Source organism: Rhipicephalus microplus, chromosome X, assembly GCF_043290135.1.
Source record: "Rhipicephalus microplus isolate Deutch F79 chromosome X, USDA_Rmic, whole genome shotgun sequence".
In the NCBI taxonomy this organism is placed as follows: Eukaryota; Metazoa; Arthropoda; class Arachnida; order Ixodida; family Ixodidae; genus Rhipicephalus; species Rhipicephalus microplus.
In genome coordinates, this window is record NC_134710.1 from 429,407,753 (window position 1) to 429,431,776 (window position 24,024).

Sequence of the window (24,024 nt, forward strand, 5' to 3'; positions counted from 1 at the left end):
TAAAGTTTACGCATGTTAATTTATATGCGTGTTTTGTTACATTACGAAGAAAGGTACTGAATTGTAACCCATGTAATACTTCATGTGTTCTGTGAACATGTTAATCACACTCCTTATATCATACCCGCGCGGGTCTCTTTAGGAAAAACGAACCAAATGAGTGACTGATTGCATTATCTGAGAGTATCACGAACACGGCGTGCGTGCCACATGATTTGACACCGTCACAGCTCTCGAGACACGTGACTTTTCCGAAACGCACGTCAGAGCACGGCACAGCTTTCAGTGCCACGATTTCCAGGGCGTATCCAGCGTTTCTTTGAGCGAGAAAAGCATCTGTTGCAAGCGGTCCCAATCCATTTTGTGAACCTGTGCCATTATGGAGGCCCTGTGTCGTCAAGCCGTGGACGAAACCGCAGATTCCACATCCCCCCGTACACCAAAGGCAAGTGTGAACACTATTTTTAGCGCTTGCAGGCTCCTCTAACAGGTTAATTGACGCCGACTCAAGCTGTGTATTTAGTTGTTAGGCGCGCGAGTTCCACTCGCGACACCCTTTGTAACCAGAGTTAACATAAACATTTTTTTGTGTTCCCTGCTCTTTACCACATAAGCATACTTGAATATTGCATGCATGAACTTTGAAGACATTACATACTCGCAGTAAGACCATTTACGAAAATTAGAACCATGACTTTCTAGCCAGAGTACTCAAATATTCACGTATTTTCTCATTTGGTTTTGTTGATACTTATCGAAGTTTTTATGTGCTTGGCCTACTCAATGCTCCCAACCACTGGTATTCATCAAGAGGTTAAAAATGATGGGATGTCCAATCTGATGGAGCTTTTCATTCCACTCAGATGATATTTAACTTGTACATCTAGCAAAGCCGTTAAAATGGGGACGTATTAAACAAGATGCTCCTGCGAAAAAATTCGTAGATCCCACGTACTGTGGGAATCAATGATATGCGAAGCACGAATGAGGAAGGTTGAATTGTCACATTAAAATGACCACAACGTTACGAGACGGACGTAAATTATGCTGTGACTTCCATGACATAAATTTTATGTTTGCGTCTGGAATTTGTGCTCAGTAGTTCATTCGTGTCACGTAGTAGAAAATTTGGTATATGTGAAACGGCTGCGAGCGCATCATGAGTTCACACGCATATCATATATTCTCATGTTTGCACCAGTCATATATCTTCGTCATCCCCTCACATCACGTATCCACTAAATTTCGCATCTGCGAAGCTTGCAAAATGGCCGCGAGCACCCTGAGTATAGCATGCAGTAAGGTTTAACATGACAGTTATGTCATGATTACCATGTTTTGGCGTGCCATATAACTTCGTCATCCGTTTCCGTCATTTAATACCAAGTTTGATGTATGTGAAGCTAGTGAAACGGCCACTAGCGCATCATGAGGCGCGGCTTGTATTCATGTTTATGCATGACACGCAGCTCGTGATTATCATGTTTGCACCAGTCATGTACCTTCGTTATTCATTCACGTTCGATAATACCAAATTTAGTATATTTTAAGCTAGCGAAGTGACTGCGAGCGCACTATGAGCGTGGCGTGTAGTCATGACTTACATGACATGCATGTCATTGTTTCCATGTTTGGGTTTGTCACTTATGTTCTCAATGCAGTCATGCCATACCATACCCGTTTTGCAATATGTCATGTGAGCGAAACTACCACAAGAGCAGCAAGGCCATGAAATGTAAATCATGACATTCATGACACGTCATGATTTTCAAGTTATTGCTAATCACTTATGCTCGACCTACCGTTATAGTATATCATACTGATTTCGGTATAGATTCCATTATCTAAACAGCCAGGAAAGCTGAAAGTGGTATTCGGCTATATAGATAGACAGACAGTCAGTTGGACGGACAGATGGACGGTCGGTCAGAGGTCAAACTCGCCGAGGTTGGCTAAGAAATGCTTAGAATTTAATAAGAATCTGCATCACTGTCTGCGTCTCGGCGTTCTTCTGACATCGCTTTAAGTGTAGTCCAGCTGATAAAAAACTTCCAGACATTACGAAACATTCATCGAGCTTCCCATTGCTTGCAATGACTCAGCTGGTACTTACACATACATGTAGAAGTACAAAGTTTTTTGCCTCTGGCGAATAACGTTGTACGTCTAAAACATCGCGTGCTTTTGCACGATGGGTATTTACTGACCTTGCCCCGCCGCGGTGGTCTAGTGGCTAAGGTACTCGGCTGCTGACCCGCAGGGCGCGGGTTCGAATCCCGGCTGTGGCGGCTGCATTTCCGATGGAGACGGAAATGTTGTAGGCCCGTGTGCTCAGATTTGGGTGCAAGTTAAAGAACCCCAGGTGGTCTAAATTTCCGGAGCCCTCCACTACGGCGTCTCTCATAATCATATAGTGGTTTTGGGACGTTAAACCCCACATATCTATCAATTACTTACTGACCTTGTATAAGCATGTATCAACAATTATTAGTGCAAGTCTAGTAGTGAGGTCACACCCACTTTTCGGCAGCACGGTGCCCGTTACGGTAATATTTTCGCTATGGAGCATGACTGTTGACCCGCTAATTTATCCAGCGAATCTCGGCAGCGTCGGCTTCATTTTCAATGCAGACGAAAGGGTTTGAGGTGCGTGTATATAGATTTAGTTGCTCGTTAAGAACTCCGAGTGGTTGAAATTTTGGAGCCCTGAATCACAGCGTCCCTCATTACCATACCATGCGCTTGGTGTGTAACGTTTAAACGATCATCAGTGGCCGGCCTTGTTCTGCAAAGTTCCGGCTCCTGCAGGCTCTGACAAGCTGTACCCTCACTCATGCGAGGCCTAATAGACACACATACCTACAATCTAAGCACGTTAACGTTTACTGAATGTGCACATTCGCACAAATTTGTGCATCTATAAATCAAAAGCTTTCGAGTAAACTTTGTCAAATAAATTTTACTAAAAAGGCAGACATTCACTTTTGAAGCAGAAGCTATGCATACAACTTTTATTTCTGTTCGCAATATCGAGCGTCTAAAGTGAAATTCCAGAGTATATGGTGTATTGTTTACAAAAAAAAAACGGCTTGCAAGAAGTTTTATACGGTCACCACACTGGGCCTCTTCTTTCCTTCGCTATTTATTCTTCGACGCAGTTCAGGAGATTACGCCCATCGCATGCTTATCCGCCAGGTGCGGCACATCAATGGAAGCATGTTTTTTTGCTCTTTCACAGTACTTTGTGCGCGTGCCTTTGTTTTTTGTCGCCCTTCATGCGGTTTTAATGAACCGTCTATAAACGTACGCTCATAAATGCGAACCCATGCGGAATACGTGAGATACAAGGTGATTCTTGAAACTGAAGCATATTAACAGCTCAACTATCTTCATACTGCTTATACTATTGGAGCAGTGTGGGGGCTGAGGCCAAACGCGTCACCTTCACACATTAGAAAAAGGACACCGAAAAAAAAATCATTCGCATATTCGACGCCACTTGTAGTTAGCATGTATTACAGTAATTATGCCTCAATTACGATTACTAATAAAATGCGATCGACACGTCTGTATCAATCTAGGTGTGACATCTTATAACAGTGTCATGATATTAGTGTCGGATTAGCCACCCTTGGTCCAACTTTTAAGAAGCTAAAGCATTGCTTCGGCGTAAATATAACACCTGAATTTCTTCATATGAGCACTTTCATTGACTATGTGATTCGTGCCCTTAGAACTGTGTTTTAGGGGAGAATACACACTAGTTGTCAATTTCTTACAGGGTAATCTTTTTTTTTTCATACTGTAATGTGGGTTCAGCATCGGAATCTCGGATAGTGCAAAACGTGAAGTTGACAAAGCAGGGAAGCTGCAAAAGACGTTCAAGAACTATGTGGTGAAATACCCATGTTCCTCGCGGCGAAGAGTAGACAAAATAGATGAAAAAAGCACTCGCCGTACGCCGCATTATCACATCTTCACGTATACTTCTGCCAAATCGAAACAAATGTCTGACATCATCAGGTAATAAATCAATCTGCTGCGTGTGTGCATATTATATAAGATTATTATTATTATTAATTATTCACGCAGTAATTGTAAATATTCTATGCGAGCGCGTAAATAGAGTAACACCCACAACACATATCAAAAGCCGGAATGCTGTGTTTTTTTAGGGGCGAAGCTCCTTAGTGCGTGGGCTGTGCGTCCCCTGTAGCCTGTATGTAGCCACCTCTAGTTCTTGCAGTGTTCACTAGATGGCGGTACCGTCCCCTGTATGTAGCCACCTCTAGTTTAGTTCTTGCAGTGTTCACTAGATGGCGGTACCGTCTCCTGTATGTAGCCACCTCTCGTTTAGTTCTTGTAGTGTTTACTAGATGGTGGTACTTGTAGCTGATGATGAAAAGATGCAAGATGTTATAAACTAGAAAGCGGTACTTGTAGTTGATGAAAGACGCGAGATCTTATAAAATAGGAATGATGTCACATATGGCGCGTGTCATTGGTTGAAGGCAATCGTTCGATTTAGTGCGGCGACGTACGCTAGAGGGAGCGATGTAATAAAATCGAGTGGGCAAAATGCACAGAGGATTCATGGTTTACCAGGTTTACCTCCGGAGCTTCGCCCACTCATCATCATTCACTTCGTGGATATGGCGGAATTTTTTTTTAAAAATGAAGAAACACGTGGTTTTGCCCCGCCGCGGTGGTCTAGTGGCTAAGGTACTCGGCTGCTGACCCGCTGGTCGTGGGCTCGAATCCCGGCTTCGGCGGCTGCATTTGCGATGGAGGCGGAAATGGTGTAGGCCCGTGTGCTCAGATTTGGGCCCACGTTAAAGAACCCCAGGTGGTTGAAATTTCCGGAGCCCTCCACTACGGCGTCTCTCATAATCATACGGTGGTTTTGGGACGTTAAACCTCACATATCAATCAAACACGTGGTTGACTTGGCTGACACACATGGGACAACTCATCAATGAAAGTAACTGCCACTCACCTTGCTGGTCTTTTAGATTATCGGTTTAGGAGCAGACCACATTCAAACAATTTTATCCTGGAGGTCGAAGGTCTGAAAATGTCATGCATGCATGCTGTAAGCCGGCTACCTAGGTGATTGTTATGCGTTTTTTTTTTGTGGAAAGAGGGTAATGTATACATCTCTTGTCACGGGCACAGCAACAGTCATGCTCGAAGAAGAGCTGCCCCAGAATTATTTCAAAGCTCAAGCATTTGCATTTAGGAAAGGGCTAATCAGACGACATCCCCGTGAATGTTTTCATCGCTCCTTTTACACAATTTTACGCTGCATAATAAAACCTCGAAAGAAGTGCGAAAGGTTAAGCGTCCGCAGAAACAAGCTCTAAAGGACGAGCCATACATCAGTTGCTCGGAGACACTTGACCGGGCCGATCATGCACGTAGCGACTGGTCTACAACGTATTGCAAAAAGAATACCGAAAAAAAAGGTGCACACACCCGCGTTCGGTGACACCTGGGTTGGCGAAGAATGGGTATACAGCGGTTATGCTGAGTGGAGCCCCTGCAAATAACAGGTGATCAGAATCGTGCTTCTCCTTAGATATATTTATGTGTGTGACATACCACAGCTGCTGGCACTTTGCGCAAGAGCAGGACGACGAAACCCACAGGGTAGCCACTCAGAGGGTGCTTCTCAGTCATTTAATTTTATCGCTCAGGTTGTGTGTGGAATATCTGCTGCATTTATCGATTGATTGATAGATGTGTAAGGTTTAATGTCCCAAAATACCCATATGATTATGAAAGGCCGTAGTGGAGAGCTCCGAAATTTTCGACCATCTGGGGTTCTTTAACTTGCACCCAAATCTGAGTACATGAGCCCACAGCATTTTTGCCTCTACCAAAAAATGTAGCCGCTGCCACCGGGATTGAATCCCACGGCTTGCGGATGAGCAGCCGAGTACCTTAGCCACAAGGCCGCAGTGGAGGGGCGTCTACTGCATTTCTGTAATGCTACTAACTCACTCAAAGCACTAACATATATATACGTGCCGCATATATGACAAGATATAAGCTAGTCCTCGGGCTTTTTCCTTCGCTGAAACTAAAGTGGGATTTATTTCGTTGAAGTGATATGCTTTTTAATGGCTCAATAGGCAGCTATGACACAGTCACGAAAAGGAAGACCTTTGCTAAAATACAACATGTAATAGGGTTTTAAAAATATCAGGATTTTATTGCATGGGTGCAAAACACAAAGTTGACAGTGATAACAGCTTTTGCACTATAATGGCATCGTTTTTTTTTCCTGAGCAAGCGCTGTATAACATGGCTTTTGACAGCGTACAGAACTATGTGCCTAAATGAAAGGTTGCGTTAAAGAAAATTTGAAAAGGGGGACCAGATCAAGCATCGTAAAAAATTGGTGTGCTTAAGAAAATATCTTCAAGAAAGTCAACGATTCTAAAGTAATCCATATTCTTTGCTTAATTTTGTGGGATGCTTTACTGCATTTACTGAGATTTCAATGCCTTTACCGGTAGAGCACACTGATCAACTCACTCTTTCTCTCTCTCGCACACACGCTCATTCAAACACACTCACCAACTCACTTGAAGAAAGGCGAAAGAAAATCAAGTAAACCAACATATAAAATCTAACGAAAATTGATTCGTTAGTTTTTGTTGACTTTTTCTTTTTAATTATATTAAGTTTGGTATGGCGGCTCACTTTTTTGTTTCTGTTATGTTTGTATATATATCGACCGCCATGTCTTCGTGCTGTTTCTTTTATTTCGACTATGAAGGCCTTGCTATGAAACCTGCTGTTGACTGCATTATGTAGACTAATAATGTTTATCAGAGTTCATCTTTATGGCGGCTGGCCGAGTCACTTTATAGGACGTGTGCCCTCTCTTCGTTGTTTTTATGCCTATGTGCGTTTCGTTTGTTAGTTTGTATTTCAATAAAACGAAACAAATGGCAGAATATACACGGGGTGAATGATGGAGAGTAGGGTGAAGCATTCGTCCGTTCATTCGTTCTTGCTTCCGTCCGTTCATGCGTCCGTCTGTGTGACCGTCCGTGCGTCCATCCACCCGTCCGTGCGTGCGTCTGTCCGTGCGTCCGTCAATGCATTTGCCCCTGCGTCGGTCCGTGCGTCCATCCGTCCGTACAGCCATCCGTGCGTCCGTCCATGCATCTGTCTGTGTGTCCGTTCGTCCATCTATTCAACGCTCCAAGTACCATAATCTCGCATCTTTTCATCATATATTCCGCATATAGAAGCACCACCATCCAGTAGACATTCCAAGGACTAAACGAGAGGTGGCACACACACACTTCCTTGCGGCTTGCGCTTCGTGTCTACTTCCCACATTTAACCACCTCGAGTTTATGGTATATACTAATTCACTGCATTCATGGTACTGCGGCCCAACGCTCGCTAAACCTTTCTAAAACCAAGGAGGTGACGCCCAGGGAATATGACGTAGCAACTCTTTCATGTCCGATAATGCTCAATGTACATACCAGTGGCTGATAATGGGGAATGAGAGACAGGAGAGCTCGGCTTTTAGTTAACGCGCACGTTGCGAATTTTTTATTGTTCAACAACGCACAGGAGGATTCCCCCGCCGGCACCACCTTGCAGGTGAAAGCGTAAGACATGTTACGTACTACGATGAGGAACGAACGGGTGCCGCTTTAAGGAGCTTCGTCCCTAAAAACATCTCAACACACGTGCACACACGCGGGCTCACTTGCTCGCACACACAACCACTAGTCCGCACACAACCACTCATCCTTTCTTTCTCTCTCACTCATACATACGCACTCACTCATCTTCTCTGTCTCTCTCTCTCTCACACATGCATGCTCACTCACTCACCCACTTACATAAAAAACATCCAAAAACACCCCACAACACGCACAAACACGCACTCACTCGTTTCTACGCACACACGCCCGCAAACACACTAATTCATTCTCTCTCATACACAAACACGCACTCGCCCCGCCACGGTGGTCTAGTGGCTAAAGTACTCGGCTGCTGATCTGCAGGTCACGGGATCGAATCCCGGCTGTAGCGGCTGCATTTCCGATGGAGGCGGAAATGTTGTAGGCCCGTGTACTCAGATTTGGGTGCACGTTAAAGAACCCCAGGTGGTCTAAATTTCCGGAGCCCTCCACTACGGCGTCTCTCATGATCATATGCTGGGTTTGGGACGTTAAACCACACAAATCAATCATCAACAAACACACACTCTCACACACTATACAACATACACACACTACCGCAAACACACTCATTCACTCATCTCTTCTCTTTCTCTCTCACACAAACACATGCTCACTCAAACACTCACTCACTGACATTAACACTTGCACAGAGACTCCAACACATGTGCACACACGCGCAAACACACTCACTCACTCCCTCTCCTACACACACCCACACACGCATGGTCGCACACCTTATATACCCACACACTCACATCGAGCTTTCAGACAGCAAGAAAGACTAAACTTTCTTCCTTTATCGCTTCTCACATGAACGGGTATGATGAAGAATGATCCAAGTCGGATGCTTGATAACATACGCCCAAGAATTCACCTAGTAAGTTCTAACGCGGAGTTAATACTGCCGATAACAATGGATACATCAAAACATGATATTAGTTATTTTTCTTTCACAACTCGTATATCATATCTGCGTGAGCATGAGCATTAATTGCTGTAAGCATAAGATATGAACAGTTATACACAAGCATTAACGTTTTGCTGAAAGAATATTGCTTACTAGTAGACCATATTTCCTACTGTCATCGACCAGCGTAACAACGGACGCAACACGCTCATCAGACAGGCGCAGAGTCAGCAATGCAGCTAGTTGCAACAGCGGCGCAGCACGCTGAACATGTATCCAGTTGCATTGCCTCGCTTTTGACTTGCGGGAGATTACGCTCGATTACGAGTGTCTTTGCTCACTGTATAACCATTTAAAAGTCGCTCACGAACAAAAAACTATTATAGCACATGTCTTTAGAGTGGGCAGGGTGAAACTTGGTACAAGAAACCGATAACTGCTAAGCGAGTATGGCGTAACTCTGTGGCCTGATGTTTTTGTACGCGAAGACCTGTTAATCTTCACTTGAAAAAAAAAAGGAAACTGGACAGGACAAAAAATTTTGAATAATTTCTATTCAGAGTCTTGAAACAATGTTTTTTTGCTCCACGCAATGGTTCTTCGATGAAGTGGTTAGTTTATTTTCACTCATTGCCAATAATTATCGGATTGAATAGGCTTCAGCGCAATTTAGACAAAGACAAATGGAAACACACAGAACACAGACGAGTGCTGACTTACAACTAAGTGTAATTGCACTTAAAAAAGCCTTTTTACACGCCAAAACCTGCCTGTATTACCTATACACAGAAGAGCATGATAAAAAACGATATAAACGAACCTATAGATTCTATAAACAGAAAGAAAATGCAAATGCTTACAGTGGGATCAAATATCAAAGATAATGCACACCTAGATTACACTAGGCAAAATGAACATCGAAATCAAGACGGCACATGATTTATACTATAAAAACGGTAGCTTCAAAATAAAAGCTGAGTAAGAGCAGAGCGTGAAACGTTTAACTTGGGCTGGTGATTATTGAAGTGAGTGTCTAAAAGAAGATAAAAACACGGGAAGCACATGGGGATGAAACAATACATAACAACCTAGAGAACTGAAGTCGGCGTTACTTACTAAAACAACTTTCTTGTGCTCTCGATTTACCCACGCTATGCATAAACAAAAGCATGCAGAAGCAATAAAGAAGACACACAAAAACGGAATAAAGTAAATTAAAACAGTCCGCATCTAAAAAGTCAACCTCAGCGCCCGTTAGGATGACAGAAGGGATGCTTACACACTGATCACCAGCTTTTTTAGCGAAAAACGCTTCAACAATTTCGCGTTCAGTCCTATCTTTCGCTCGTTTTAAAAATTTGGTGGCGTTGAAATTTGGTGTGCAGCCACTACGCTTACAGTGCTCGGCTAAGTGGCCACCAGCTTTATTTCGTACTTCAGGTTATGGCCTTATGCACGTTCATCAAAACATCTGCCTGTCTGCCCTATTCAACAGCACTCATAGCTTAGGGGAATGTCACACACCTCATTCGACACACGCTCAGTGAACATGCTTTTGTGCCGAGTCGAGCATTGGGATAACGCGTGCCGATTAGCCATGCTTCACAATTTCGACAACTTACACGGGGCTGAGAAGACAACCTGAACATCGTGCTTCGAAGCTGCCTTCTCAATAGTGTGCGAAATTTTGTGCATGTAGGGAATCACTTGCACGTTTCTATTTTGCTTCTCTCGTTCATTTTTAATTTCAAACTACTTATAATTTTGAAGCAACGACTCGGAAACCTCAGAGACCAGAAACGATGGCTACCCCGCACTGCTCAAACGTCTAACCTTATCTTTGAAAGCTTCATTGACGCAATGTTCATAGGACTTTTTAGGGCGGATTGGAGACACTTCATTAGTATTCCTCCTTTTACGAGTTTTGAATAAGCGCTTTCAAAGTGAAATTAGCCTTTCTTTGACCTCTGACTGAACTTCCAGCAGATTGCCCTTGAACTGAGCTGCAGGCTCAAGTACAGAAATTGTAGCCTGTTCTATTCTGGCAGCTCCCAAGTGAAATTAAGACCCGCGCCATATTTGATGAAAAAATCAACTATGTTCTTCGCAGCGCGTTCGATCCCTTCGCTGCATACTTCTTTTAAAATTATGAAGAACATCTACAATTTAGAGCCTTTGACTACGTGTGAGTCCAGACTATGGGATTGAATGCACTTTCCTACGATTGACAGGAAAGTGTCGCAAAGAGCTGGAGTAACTGACCAACCAGTGTTAATACCTCCTTTCTGAATAAAAAAAATTCTCTTCCAACTTCATAGCCGTTGACTTCAGGTAAAATTTCAGCAAGCCTAAGAATTTATGATTGCGTATTCTTGCTGCACTCTGGGAGTCACTCACACAAGGCTGCTTTCTTTTCTTACAAGGCGCTTAGTATTTCGCGATGCGAAACAGAATATTACAACTCTTCAATGTCAATGGAAAATCTAGTGTACTGACCACAAGGCAAACTTTCTAAACGCTTCACAACGTCCGTTGACCTCCTAACTAAAAAAGGATCTCCGCTCACCAACTCATGAAGATGCTTCTGTAGGTATCCTGCGATGAGGCGTTGCTACATACCTCTTTCGGAGACGATGGCTCAAAGGGGTGCTCCAGCCTTGTGTGTCCTCGACGAGAAGAAAACTGCAAGAAGTTCAGTCAGAGGTCAAAGAAAGGCCTACTTCTCATTGAAAGCGCTCATTCAAAACTCATGAAGGGAGCAATAGTAATGAAGTGTGTCCAATCCGCCCTAAAAAAGTCCTTTGAACATTGCGTGAATGAAGGTTTCAAAGATCAGGTTACACGTTTGAGCAGTCCAGGGTACCAATCGTTTCTGGTCTCTGAGGTTTCCAAGTCGTTGCTTTAAAAGTATACGCGATTTGAAGGAGAAAATAAACGAGAGATTCGAAATAGGAAGACACAAGTACATGCACAAAATTTCGCACAACATCAAGAAGGCAGTGTGGAAGCACGATGTTCAGGTTGTCTTCTCAGCCCCGTGTAAGTTGTCGAAATTGTGCAGCATGGCTAACCGGCACGCGTTATCCCAATGCTTGACTCTGCACAAAAACAGGTTCACTGAGTGTGTGTCGAATGAGGTGTGTGACATTCCCCTAAGATGTGGACACTGTTGCACAGGGCAGACAGGCACATGTTTTAATGAACGTGCATAGGGCCATAACCTGAATGTACGAAATAAAGCTGGTGACCACCTAGCCGAGTACTGAAAGCGTAGTGGGTGCACACCAAATTTCAACGCCACCTAACTTTTAAAACGAGCGAAAGATAAAGATAAGACTGATAGCGAAATTGTTGAAGCCTTTTTCGCTAAAAAAGCTGGTGATCAGTGTGTAAGCATGCCTTCTGTCACCCTAATGGGCGCTGAGGCTGACTTTCTAGATGGTTTAATGTGAAGTGTCTCTCTCTCAAGGTTTTCTGTGTTTTTGTCTTTTGTTCTACCTGACGCTCATTTTGCTTGACAAAAATTAGTTTGTACTCACAGAGCGTGTTTTCGCACCCCGGTACGGACTGTTTTGATTTACTTTATTCCGTTCTTGTGCGTTGTCTTTATTGCTTCTGCATGCTTTTGGTTATGTATAGCGCGGGTCAACCGGGAGTGCAAGAAAGAGTTGTCTTAGTAAGCCACGCCGACTTCTGTTCTCTCGGTTGTTATGTATTGTTTCATCCCCACGTGCTTTGCGTGTTCTTATCTTCTTTTAGACGCTCACTTTATTATTCACCAGCACAAGTTAAACATTTCCTGCTCTGCTCTTCGTCAGCTTTTATTTTGAAGGTGCCATTTTTATAGTATAAATCTTGCGCCATCTTGATTTTGAAGTTCAATTTGCCTTGTGTGATATAGGTGTGCAATATCTTTGATATTTGATCTCATTGTAAGCATTTACATTTTCTTTCTGCTTATAGATTTTGGGTACCATTTACATCGTTTTTATCTTGCTCTTCTGTGTATAGGTAATGCAGGCGGGTTTGTGTTCTGTGTGTCTTCGTTTGTTTTCGTCTAAATTGCGCTGAAGCCTATCCAATAATGTACCAACTCGCCCAAGTCAAAGTGCATTAATTATCCCCGTGGCATAAAAGCAAAATAGATTGAAGGCTACTTAGACAGTTCTTTTGCAAACATATTTAGGCAACGTAAGACGTCATTTTGTCCATGCGATTCTGCCAATTAGTGGCGTAACCAGAGGCTGGGACACCGGCCCACTGCAAACCAACCCCGAAATAAAATTTTTATCATGGTATACAGAACGAGAAATTCCTATTTCAGTGCTTTATCTGAAAGTGAAAAGGTGACCACCACCTGAAAAACTTTTCCGGCTAAGGCCTTTCTGCCCATGCCTGTTCCGATTTTAACTTTATGTCACTTTATCAATTACGTGTTTTGGAAGCAGGGTCACTCTATTGAACGGCAGTTTAAATGAATATCCCAGCATCGCCTTCTACAGTATACCGCAATGCCAAAGCACTGCTACTGAGATTTACTTTTCTACTGTCACGACCTGTTCTGTTTATGCATTTTCCACTGTCTTGTTGCTAAATCTACCCTTTAACAATACAGATCGCGATTGTACACTTCATCTGTAAACTCTCAGTCCATAGTGTAATCCCCTGACGGATTAGTCACTGCCCTTTATCAGTTACAATTTAAAGGTTACAATGCCTATCACGGTGTTTCAACTTTTAAAATGAAATAAAACTGCCAATTCAATCTTTATGGAATGCAAACATGAAGAAAACAGAATGAAACTTTTGTAACAGTCATGTAACTCATAAATTAAAAGTTACTTGATATTGTAACATTTAATAAACGATACGGTGGGTAGTTCGCACGAGGCGCTACATTGAAAGGAGAGCTTGTTTAACCGAAGATGCGCTCTTGGTTAAGGCATTTTCGGCATCACACGCGCTTGACTGCTTTAAAACAAAAAACGCCTTCTTGCGCTCTCGAAAGCATGCATCTATGTTAAAAAATGAGAACAAAATAAAGTAATACGGGTATTATTTTGTTTGTTTTTATGCGAAGCATTTTGTTTAGCTAACTTTGACGTCTTTGGTCGTATCTATCTATCTAGCTGCCTACGACTTTCAGCTTTCCTAGCCACTTCGATAATGGCATGTATACCAAAATTAGTATTTCGTAACATTACAAGCATAAGTGACTAGTCATAACATAAAAATCATGACAGGTATTTCAGTAACGTCATGATTTCGATGTCAGTCTTCCTGCTCTTGCGGTACTTTCGTTCACTTGCCGTATTGTAAAACTGGTATCGTGTGACATGACTGCATGGCAAACAAAAGTGACAGACCTTAACGTGAAAATTATGACCTGCATGTCATGTGAGTCATTGCTGCACGCTAAGCTGATGGTGCGCTTGCACTCATTTCGCTAGCTTTACATATACCTTATTCGGTATTACGTGACTTGAATGGATGATGGAAGGAATATGACTGGTGCAATTATGATAATAATCATGCGTGTTATGTAAGAACACGACAACATGACACGCTCAAGATGCGTTCGCAGCCGTTTCGCTAGCTTCATATATACCAAATTTTGTAGCACGTGACGTGGACGGTCGACGAGGGGTAAATGACATGTTCAAACATAATAATCATGACATGCGTATGAAGAAACACATGCATAACTATATGCTAGGCTCATAGTGAGCTACTGGGCATTTCACTAGCTTTACATACACCAATTATGGTGTTACGTGACGTGAATTGATGACGAATGTATATGACTGGTGCAAACATTATAATCGTGACATGCGTGTTATGTAAAACATGGCTACATGCTACGCTCTTGCGCACTCACGGCCGTTTCGCTAGCTTCACATACAGAAATTTGGTATTACGTGACATCAATGGACGGCGAACACAATTTTCAGGCGCAAACATTCTGGTCATGACATGGAAGTAGTTTATGGCATAATTTACGTCCGCCTTGTGACATTGTGCTGACTTCAAAAATACAGATCAACCTTGCTCGTTCGTGATTCGCATATCAACGATTTCCCGGAATGTGGCACCTGCCATTTTTGTCGTCTATTGCTTACCTTCTGTAGGAATGGTTAATGCATCCTTTTTTTAAATATTGGTTCCGCCACATTACTTTAAAAAGGCATCATGAGTATTTGTGGGACAAGAAAGGCTTCAGCCTACAGTGAATGCTTCCCCAACCAGTATTTTGGTTGAAACGTTCTCTGTTAATACCCAGTTCCATGTTTCCCCATCTTGGTGCAGCATTAATCAGCATTAGAACCATGCCACAGCATCCTTGAATAATTAGTCCTTTACCCGCGGTGCAATGCAAAATAGAGATCTTCAACAAAGAATGATTTCTGCAAAACTTCGCTGGCCTTAGTGTTGGTGAAATTATTGCTAAAAAAATACGCCAAGCCAATACGTAACGTTATACACTAGGGGGGAAAACGAGCTTTTGCAAAAATGTTATGCAATACGAGTGTTTCAGTGGTAATGCTATGTGCGTAATAAAGGGACGCTAAAAGACTGGCCAGCATTAGAGCCAACGAAACGGCAATTAAACCAAGAATACTGTTTGAAGGAAGATCAAAACCTGCAAGAAATACCTGCGCTGATGCTTTTTTGCATATTTTCCAAAGCTAAATCTCCGTCTATTTTGTCATTCAGATGGACGCCCGCGGTGGCGCTAGTCATCCGCGCTGGAGCAGTAGTGTTCGAAATTACTTACACAGCAGCAAACCGTGGGCAAGACAGTAAATGAATCCGTACATTTGTTGACAGCTCGGCGTCATGTACATGTTACGCGCTAAACAGCTCTGGTAATCATTGGCATTACGTAGTGCAAAGGCACATCAAACTTTCTTTACTTTCCACAGGCTTGTGAAAAAAGCGACCTTCCAACGCCTCAAAGCCCACCAACACAGCCTAATGGTGAGCTATTACTCGCAAACTCCACCCACGTCGAAGCACAGAGTGAGTATAACAAGTATTCTTCATATACTATTCTCCGCCGTTGTATCGCTGAAAGAACCACCAAACGGCTGCTATTCTCCCCAAGTCATGTGTAGCTCTTGATATGAGCTATCGCGGTTAAAACTCCGAATGCAGGAGCCTGTGTTTATGAAGATTGAGGCATATTTAATTAACTCCAGGTGAACAACATTATTTCAAAGCATGCTCGTTTTACTGTAAACTATATCAATAGCGTTACGCTTCTATGAAACGCCACTAATAAAATTTAGAAACTTAATCTAACGAAACTCATTTTTACGAATTTTTTCTTCTAACGACTTTTTCTGCCCCTTCAGGTGCCTTAAGAGTTCCATGTTCTCATGAACTCTACTTGAATCTTTCATAACAGTGAGCTTGATTTGGCGAAATTTTTTTCTGAAATCAATAAGCTAAATGCGGCGGTTTCTTTCCGATTTTTCCACTGATGGCTTTTCTTCGATCGGGAATCGAATCCAATTAGAACATCTGTACACCGTCTATACGGCCCTATACTCTCACGAGGCTGCATGTTGCCGTCTGTTGCGCTTGGAGTAAACCTAAACAAAACGGCGTTGAGCGGAAATGGTCTATTGTTCGCAATCATGCCCTTACCATAACAGGGTGGATGCTTCCGTTATCTTTTGGTTCATGCGGAAAGTGGCAGTGATCGGCACCTTGGAACTTTGTTGCTCTGCCTGCTCGCACATTGAGTGCGTTTTCTATCGCCAGCTTGTCGTACTTCAAGTAGACGTGCACCTTCTGGGTATAGCTACGAGCTGGAAGAAATTCATGCTCGAGCTGCCCTCGCAGACTTTTTTGCACAAGCAGGGGTGTGCCATAGGACAAAATAAAAATGCTCCGGTAGTTTTCGGGTGATGCTGCATTGCACTTTTAAGTTTTGTCGGACCGAAAATCTATTCTTCGGCCCAACGCACATTCGTATTTAATGGAATATTACTATCTTGTCTTGATTAAATCGAGTTTTAACTGTAAATGAGATTATGTTGACAACTATATCATATATTTGTTTTCGAAGCCGGTAAGTGGCAATCGCTAAGCAAGCAACGTCCACGTCAGTGGGTTGGTGACTACGGTGGTCAGGTTCTGACCCGAACGCCGTGGGTTCGATCGCGGTAGTAGTATTTTGATGGAGGTGAAATGGTAGAGGCCCGTATACTGTGCGATGTTTGTGCACGGTAAAAAAGAGCAGATGCCTAAAATTTTCGAAGCCCTCCACTATGGCGTCTATTAAAATCATATTGTGCTTTGGCGACGTAAGACCGCAGATAATATATTATTAAACAGGTATTCATAATATTTGAGACACACGCCTCTGCATCTGTAGATGAGGGTGTCCTGCCAAGGAAACCTGGTCAAACTTCATCTCATCGTGATTCCTCGGGGACGCTGCCACAAGCAAGCCACTCGTCCTTTGTGGATAGCACGAGTCTCGAAAGAGTGAACGCTGCCACAACGGTTTCTCTCTACCGAGGCAACGTCCGGGCCATTTTGGAACATATGTGGTACGTATCAGTTTCATCTGGCTGCCAATATTCCACAGACAAAAGATGATACAATGCGGCGGTGCGCAATTACTCTCGTAACGCGTTCTCGGCTGCGTGCACTATGGAGACGACTTCATAATCAGGACAAAATTTAGACGCCTGATACACCCAGAAGAACGCAGAAGCACAAGAAAATGGCGTCCATGGAAACAGCATGTTACCTAAGTGTGACACGTAGGCGTCCTTGAGCATAGATGTGATTTATATAAAATAAAGAGTAGTAGGGCAGAGGCGGGCACTCGGCAGTTCGCCACAAGCAATTTTGGATGTGCGCTTCTTTTCTCGCTACTGTGCGCTGATAGTTTCACCGCATATTTTGAAGAATAAGCTCGTGCACCCGGTATGTACAACTCCTGTCGGTTTTTATCACTCCTGTCTAAAATGAGAATGATTGATATCTGGGGTATAAGGTCCTAAAACCATCATATGTGTTGTAAATAAAGGAAAAAGAAGCGGTGGGCGCGAGCAGTAGCTGCAGGCACTGGTTCGTTCAGTTGTTCCTTTGACCTTCGATGTAGCCAGACAGTCGTGCCGGGTCCCCTTCTTCGTTTCTCGTACTTTGCTCTGTTGCTGAAACCCACCCGGTCGTCTGGCCCTCGACTTTCGACTATGGACTAACTCCGAGCACAGCGTGGCTTCTACCGGACAGCGATCACCAAGGCAATATTGACTCTCGACAACCTACTGGCAGACTCGATGACCCCTTCTCACAGTCTCCAGGAGCTCATCGACATCATTGTGACAAAACACGCCCACCTCATCACCTTCGACAAGGAGATTCAAGCTGCGCTATATGGTGAGGTCTTCGAAGCAGATTTGACCACCGCCAGAGAATACGCAGATCGGATAATCTGCGCTAAAGGAAGGGCTCGACGCGCAACCAAGCCGACGTCCCCAACCCCACCTGCATACGTCAACGTCACAACCGCTCCAATCAGTGACCCCTTGACAGGCACATCACAGCCAGCCATGACCTTGCCTTCGCTCGGCCTTCCGACTCCCACGAGGCTGTCTCGCCTCACACTGCCCAAGCTGCACATCCCGAGTTATCCAGACAAACGACGGGACTGGCAAAGGTTTTGTGACAAGCTTCAATCCATTGTCCGCAACAACGACTGGATCCCTAAAAAAAGACAAGTTTCAATACTTATTGACATACCTGACAGAGACAGCGAAGGCAGCCATTCATGGTATTTGCCTGGCCGAAGCGAACTATGATGTCACCACTCAGATCCTTTCGGACCACTTCGGTCGTCGCGGCAAGCTAGTTGATGACTATCTCTACAGTTTGCTGTTAGTCGCACCAGTCTGAAGTTCCACAGACGTGACTGGGTTAAGAAATTTCTATGATGAAGTCAAATTCCGCATTAACACCCTGGAAGGTCTCGGAGTATATCCAGGTGAGTATTCCACGATGCTGCGGTGTGTTCTCTTAAAGACGTTACCTGTGGACCTCAGTATCCCCTATGATCAAAGGCAAAAGGAAGCTATGCTAACTAAGAACGCCATAGCATCCTACGAAGCCCAGTCACAAGTGAAAGACCTCTTGAGCTTTGCCAAAGTACAAGTAGAGATACAGGAGGAAACTGGTCTCCAAGGACCAATATAATCTAATAGTCGGAGGCTTCCGCAGCGAGTCTTGCCGACCCGTCAGACACCTTACCCTTCGCTGCGGCTTTATCAGCAGAACTTCGACCTCCTTGTTTGCAGCCCTGCGTCCTCTCCCAAATACGCTGTCGAGGAATACTCCGTACGTCTTCCCCTGGAAGAGATGCGGAAGAGGCTTCATGCAGAGAAGCTATACTTTCGCTGTGCCAAAAGGAACCATTTCACCACCGATTGCCGCCCCGCCAAAACCCTGCATTTCCGCTGATGCGCGTGACGACATTTAATTTCGCTGTGCGACATCAACAACCAAACGAACTGCTCACACCATACCAACAACACCTCAGTACGACAAGATTACGCACATCGGTCCACCACCACCTCTTCTCGGCCCGTAATTTCTCTTTCGACTACACTCACGACTCCTCTCCTACCGACGTCACACCAAGCTACAACTTCGCTTTCGACCAGCTTCTCGACCCCACTCGTAACAAAATCGCGGCAGGCCTCGACTTCTCTTGCGACCAGCCTCATGACTCCTCTCGCCTCGACTTCACCCCAGGCTACGCCTTCGATTCCGAGTAGCCTCAGAACTCCTCCCGCATCGTTATCGAAGCAAGAGACGACTTCGCCTTCCAGTGGCTTGCCGATATCTACGTCAACCACAACTCGAATGAGCTTTGAGTGCACGCCGAAAGACCGGTTCCTTTCCACGAGATCTACGACACTTCGGTGCCAAGACTCGTCCACAAGGTGTGCCGTGGAGAGTTCGATGGCTAAAAGAAACCCCGGCTGCACCATGTGAATCAACTTCAAAAAATTCGGTTTCCCACGACCTGAGCCATTGCTTGGTAAGTCCGTCTTATTTTCATGACCCACATGATGAACTCTTGTGCTATCCGTCACGTGGCACTGTGCGCCTTTTGGATTTGCCCCGGAAGCAACAGCACATGGAGTTCTACTACTCTTCCTACACGTTTCTCAAGCTTGATGCTGGCGTTAGAGTTTCCAGTTCGTCTTCACCCAAGTTTAAGGAAGTTGACGATCGAGAGTGCGAGCAGCAGTGGTGCTACGAGCCGTGCTCAACCGAGTACGTGCACCCCATGGCCATCTACAACGCCACCGCACACTTGACAGGTATGTCGCCTGACACCCCAGATCTGCGCTTGATGTACAAGCGCCACATCACACAACTGCAGCACTACGCCATGCGCATCATGAAGGGATCCGGCACAAACGAATAGTCTCGCGAAGCGGGGGCATCATGATTGACAAGTCATTGGGAGGGTCCTGCAGTGATGTCTCCACAAACTTACACGTGGCTAAAAATCATGCACCCGAAAACCTCAGCTCGATGCACGTCATCGTTGGTGACGTTGGGACGAACACCGTGAATCCACTACTGACCACACAACACTTGAACGAACCTCCGCTGCCCTCGAAAGCGGCCGTGATTGCCGTCCTTGGCGAGGTCACTGCCCGACAGAATCAAGATGATTCGTCGTCATCATCGTCCTCGTCGAACGAAGAAGAATCATCGTCAACATTGGATTCACCATTCAAATCAGAAGTACCTGCGAGGCAGGCTTCCGCTGAGGACTACCTGACACCCGAAGTGGTCAAGCAGCACATGATCGGGAAGGTGCTACAGAGGCTTCAGAAGCAATACAAACAACAACTGGTAAATATGACTCTGAAGGAGTACGCGAATTATCAAGAAGCCTTGCTAGTCCATGTCAGCAGGCCAGCATATCACTCTTTTACTACAAGCGATGCAAGAAGAGCAAAGGCCCCCAGTATGACCTGAAGATTGGAAACAACGGGATCATGAAGTCTTCTAGACATCGCAGTGCTATTGGACGGCTTCCCTCACAGGACAAGCCACCACCTTGCTCAGCTTCATCATCCCTCGCAAATCCCTTCTCTCGTTGCTTAACAATGCTGAAATTATCGGGCAAATTCATCTTATAATCGGCCAATCCCTTCCTTTGGGTACGAGCCATTTGCAGAGGAAAAAAACACCTCCTGGCAGAATCACTCACTCAGAGCTTTCTGAAAACGTGTTCGAATTGGCCGGCCGCAGGAGTGTGCTGCAAATAAAGGAGAAAGAAGAGGCAGCGGGCACGAGCTCTAGCCGCAGCCGCTGGCTCGTTCAGTTGTCTCATAGACCTTTGATGTAGCCAGACGATCGAGTCCGGGTCGCCTTCTTCGTTTCTCACAATATGATTATGAGAGACGATGTAGTGGAGGGCTCCAGGAATTACAATCTCTTGGGTTTTTTTAACGTGCACTGGAATCTGAGCACACGGACATACAGCATTTTCGCCTGTATTGATAACTCAGCCGTCAAAGCGGGCATTCAATCCCGCAACCTGCGGGATAACGACCGAGAACCTCAGCCACTAGACCACCGCGGCGGGGCTATCTAAGGCGAGCTCAACTTGTGTTTGGTAGGAGTGGTACAAACCAGGTGGATGACATGTCACGGTTTTTTTCTCCTGTTTTCCGGGCATTTCCAGAAAACATACACACAAAAACCTAATAGATATTACGTTAGACATCAAGTGAATGTTTTGCAAACTGATCTACAACTTTTTCTTGAGTTTCTAGCTCACCTTCATTGCTTCAAATGTTGGTCCAGTAAATACGCTTATTGAGGCATATAAAAAGAAACAAAAGTATTGTGGTGTGCTTAAAGCAACAGTCAGCAACGAATACATTGGTCGCATTCTCATCAAATGCACCGGCATGTTTTTAAACTGTAGCTAGAGAGAGCAAAGGAACCGGAGGGTGGCATGCATAAAAGCAGTCCTCGCTAAGGTTCAAATATGAATTCCACGTTTTAAAAATGAGGAGGGTGCATGTTTCCACCGGAAACAAGGTGCACAGCTGACAAAGGCTACAAGCTGCTTCAGTAAAATATTTACCTTGGTGGGCACCTTTCATTGCTCTAACCAAGGAAATAAACCAGTAAAACAAAATTTTTATAGCAACATGTGGCTCAGGCAGTACTTTCTGCTGCGATGATGGACAAACTGATTAGAGAACGATCGCTAGAGCTTCTCGTCTTAAAACCTACTACAGCTTTTGTGTCATTTGACGGTCATTTCTTGATAAAATAGTGGCATAATCGTAATTGGTTCCCGTGCCACACGTTGTGCAGTGCGGCACGGTGTAGGAAAGTTCCTTGACGCTATTACTGAATCATGCTTGTGTGAATGGGTGCTTAGGCATTGGCCACTTTGGCTCGCGTATTTATGGCCACGAGATAGGGGCAAGGTGTACACGACACACGCTGAGATTGAAGCAAAAGCGGGCTACGCTACGCTCGATAATACTGCCCTCTTTTCTTAGGAGCACTGGGTATAAGCCTTTTACGTGCCATGCATACTTGTCATTTTACAGCGAAAGCTGTTATGAGATCACAACTCGGGTCTTACGCAGCACCGTAGTTGTCCGCCGCCGCCGCCACCGCCGCCGGTGTCTGTAACCACATCGCGTGAAAATTGGAAGAAATAAACTAGTACCACTGGCACGGCGCGACTCGACTCCGGGTCCGCTGGGTGCCAGTCCAGTATTCTACCACTGAGCTACGCCGGTGCTTGGGACTTGTTCGCAAACTTGCCTAAGGCAGGCTTGATGTCTAGAGAGCAATCGCGTCAGTAGGACTTATAAATCATTTTAAAACAGTGAAAGAAAAAGGAGTCGTCGCACAATACAATTATCGTAACAAGTGGGTCGTCCATTGCTCGTACCTATTACGAAAGCTTGTTTTGTTCAGCTCTTAACTGTGGCGTATACTCACTTCAGGCATATTTCCTCATCGTCGTCAGCCACTGCTTGAACAATAGGCACAAAATTCCTTGCAAGAGTTTAGCGGATACCATGCTTCTCAGAAATACGAGAAATAGCATAGCGAATGCCGGCCTACTTTCTTAAAGTTTTCATTATTGAAGAAGTCGTGAAACGGTCGCTTCACAACGACAATGCGACACCATCAACAGTCACATGCGCTAACTATATCATCAGCCCGAGTGGACCTGCATAGACGCTTTGCCTATCGAGGAACGCAGAACTATATATTGCCGCGCGCTTGATCTGCCAGCGCAAAAGAGGCAGACGAAGTGGCAGTTCCCCTCGTGCCATTGTTCTGTTTTTGGCTGCGCTGAGCCGACCGCTCTTCGGACTTTTGTGAGGACGCCTTAAAAACGTCTCCTGTCTCTTTAACGTGACATTTTAATGGTGGAGGTGCTGGGTAACCTCACCTATGCAACAGACTCCTTCTAGCAGCCGGAACGTGACCCAAAACCCAGAGCTTACGCCGGTACACCGTTTCAGTCGGAGGATTCGAGGACTGTCCCCCGAGTTTGTGCCTCACAGTACAAGTACGTCGACTGGTATGGAGAATACTGTTGCTGTCACCGCTTCCCCTACCGCTGGAGCCGCCGCTGCTCCAACCGCTGCACCCGCAGCTGCACCCACTCATTACACGCTACAAAAACCACGTGTTCCGAGTCCCTTTCGTGGTGGCCTCTATGAAGATGTGGAAGATTGGCTGGCTGAGTACGAGTACGTAGCGGATTTCAACGGGTGGGACGAAGTAGCGAAGCTCAAGAATGTGTACTTTAGTCTTCTGGATGGTGCTCGCACATGGTTCCAGAACCGCAAGGGCCTCCTAACGTCGTGGCATGAGTTCTGTCACAGGCTCCGCGAAACGTACTCGAGTCTCGATCGTCGAGAGCGCGCTGAAAGGGCCCTCCAGTCCCGCATGCAGATGCCTAATGAAGGTGTGGCTACATACGTGGAGGATATGGTTCATCTGTTCACTCGCGCCGATCCAACCATGCCGGAAGACAAGAAGCTGCGACACTTGATGCGAGGTGTGAAAGAGCAGCTCTTCGCTGGACTCATTCGTAGTCCGCCTAGAACGGTCGCGGAGTTCCTCACTGAAGCCGTCGCCATGGAAAAGGCGCTGCAGCAGCGGAACCAGTACGATCGGCAAGTGAATGCTACCTATACCACCGGGCTAGGCTCGTTCCCGACCGACGTGGGAGCGCTTCGCGAGCTGATACGTTCGGTTGTTCGCGACGAGCTACAACAGCTGCAACAGCTGAACCAGGCGCAGCAGCAGCCTTCCACGAATTGCATCGCCACCATCATACGTGACGAAGTTCAGCATGCGCTCGGCACA

General features: G+C 45.0%; 1 protein-coding gene across 2 annotated transcripts in view; it reads left to right on the forward strand.

Moving 5' to 3' along the window:
* The first annotated feature begins 240 nt into the window (after positions 1-240).
* The window catches only part of LOC119160923 (uncharacterized), a 108,293-nt gene continuing 84,509 nt past the window's right edge, over positions 241-24,024 (forward strand). The window contains exons 1-3 of one of the 2 annotated variants that reach the window (XM_037413202.2): positions 241-445; positions 15,549-15,645; positions 17,009-17,186. In XM_037413202.2, the coding sequence (XP_037269099.2) occupies positions 380-445; positions 15,549-15,645; positions 17,009-17,186 (341 nt within the window). In that variant the 5' untranslated portion in view covers positions 241-379. The remainder of the gene's footprint in view (positions 446-15,548; positions 15,646-17,008; positions 17,187-24,024) is intronic. The other variant, XM_075880427.1, reaches the window with a different exon arrangement.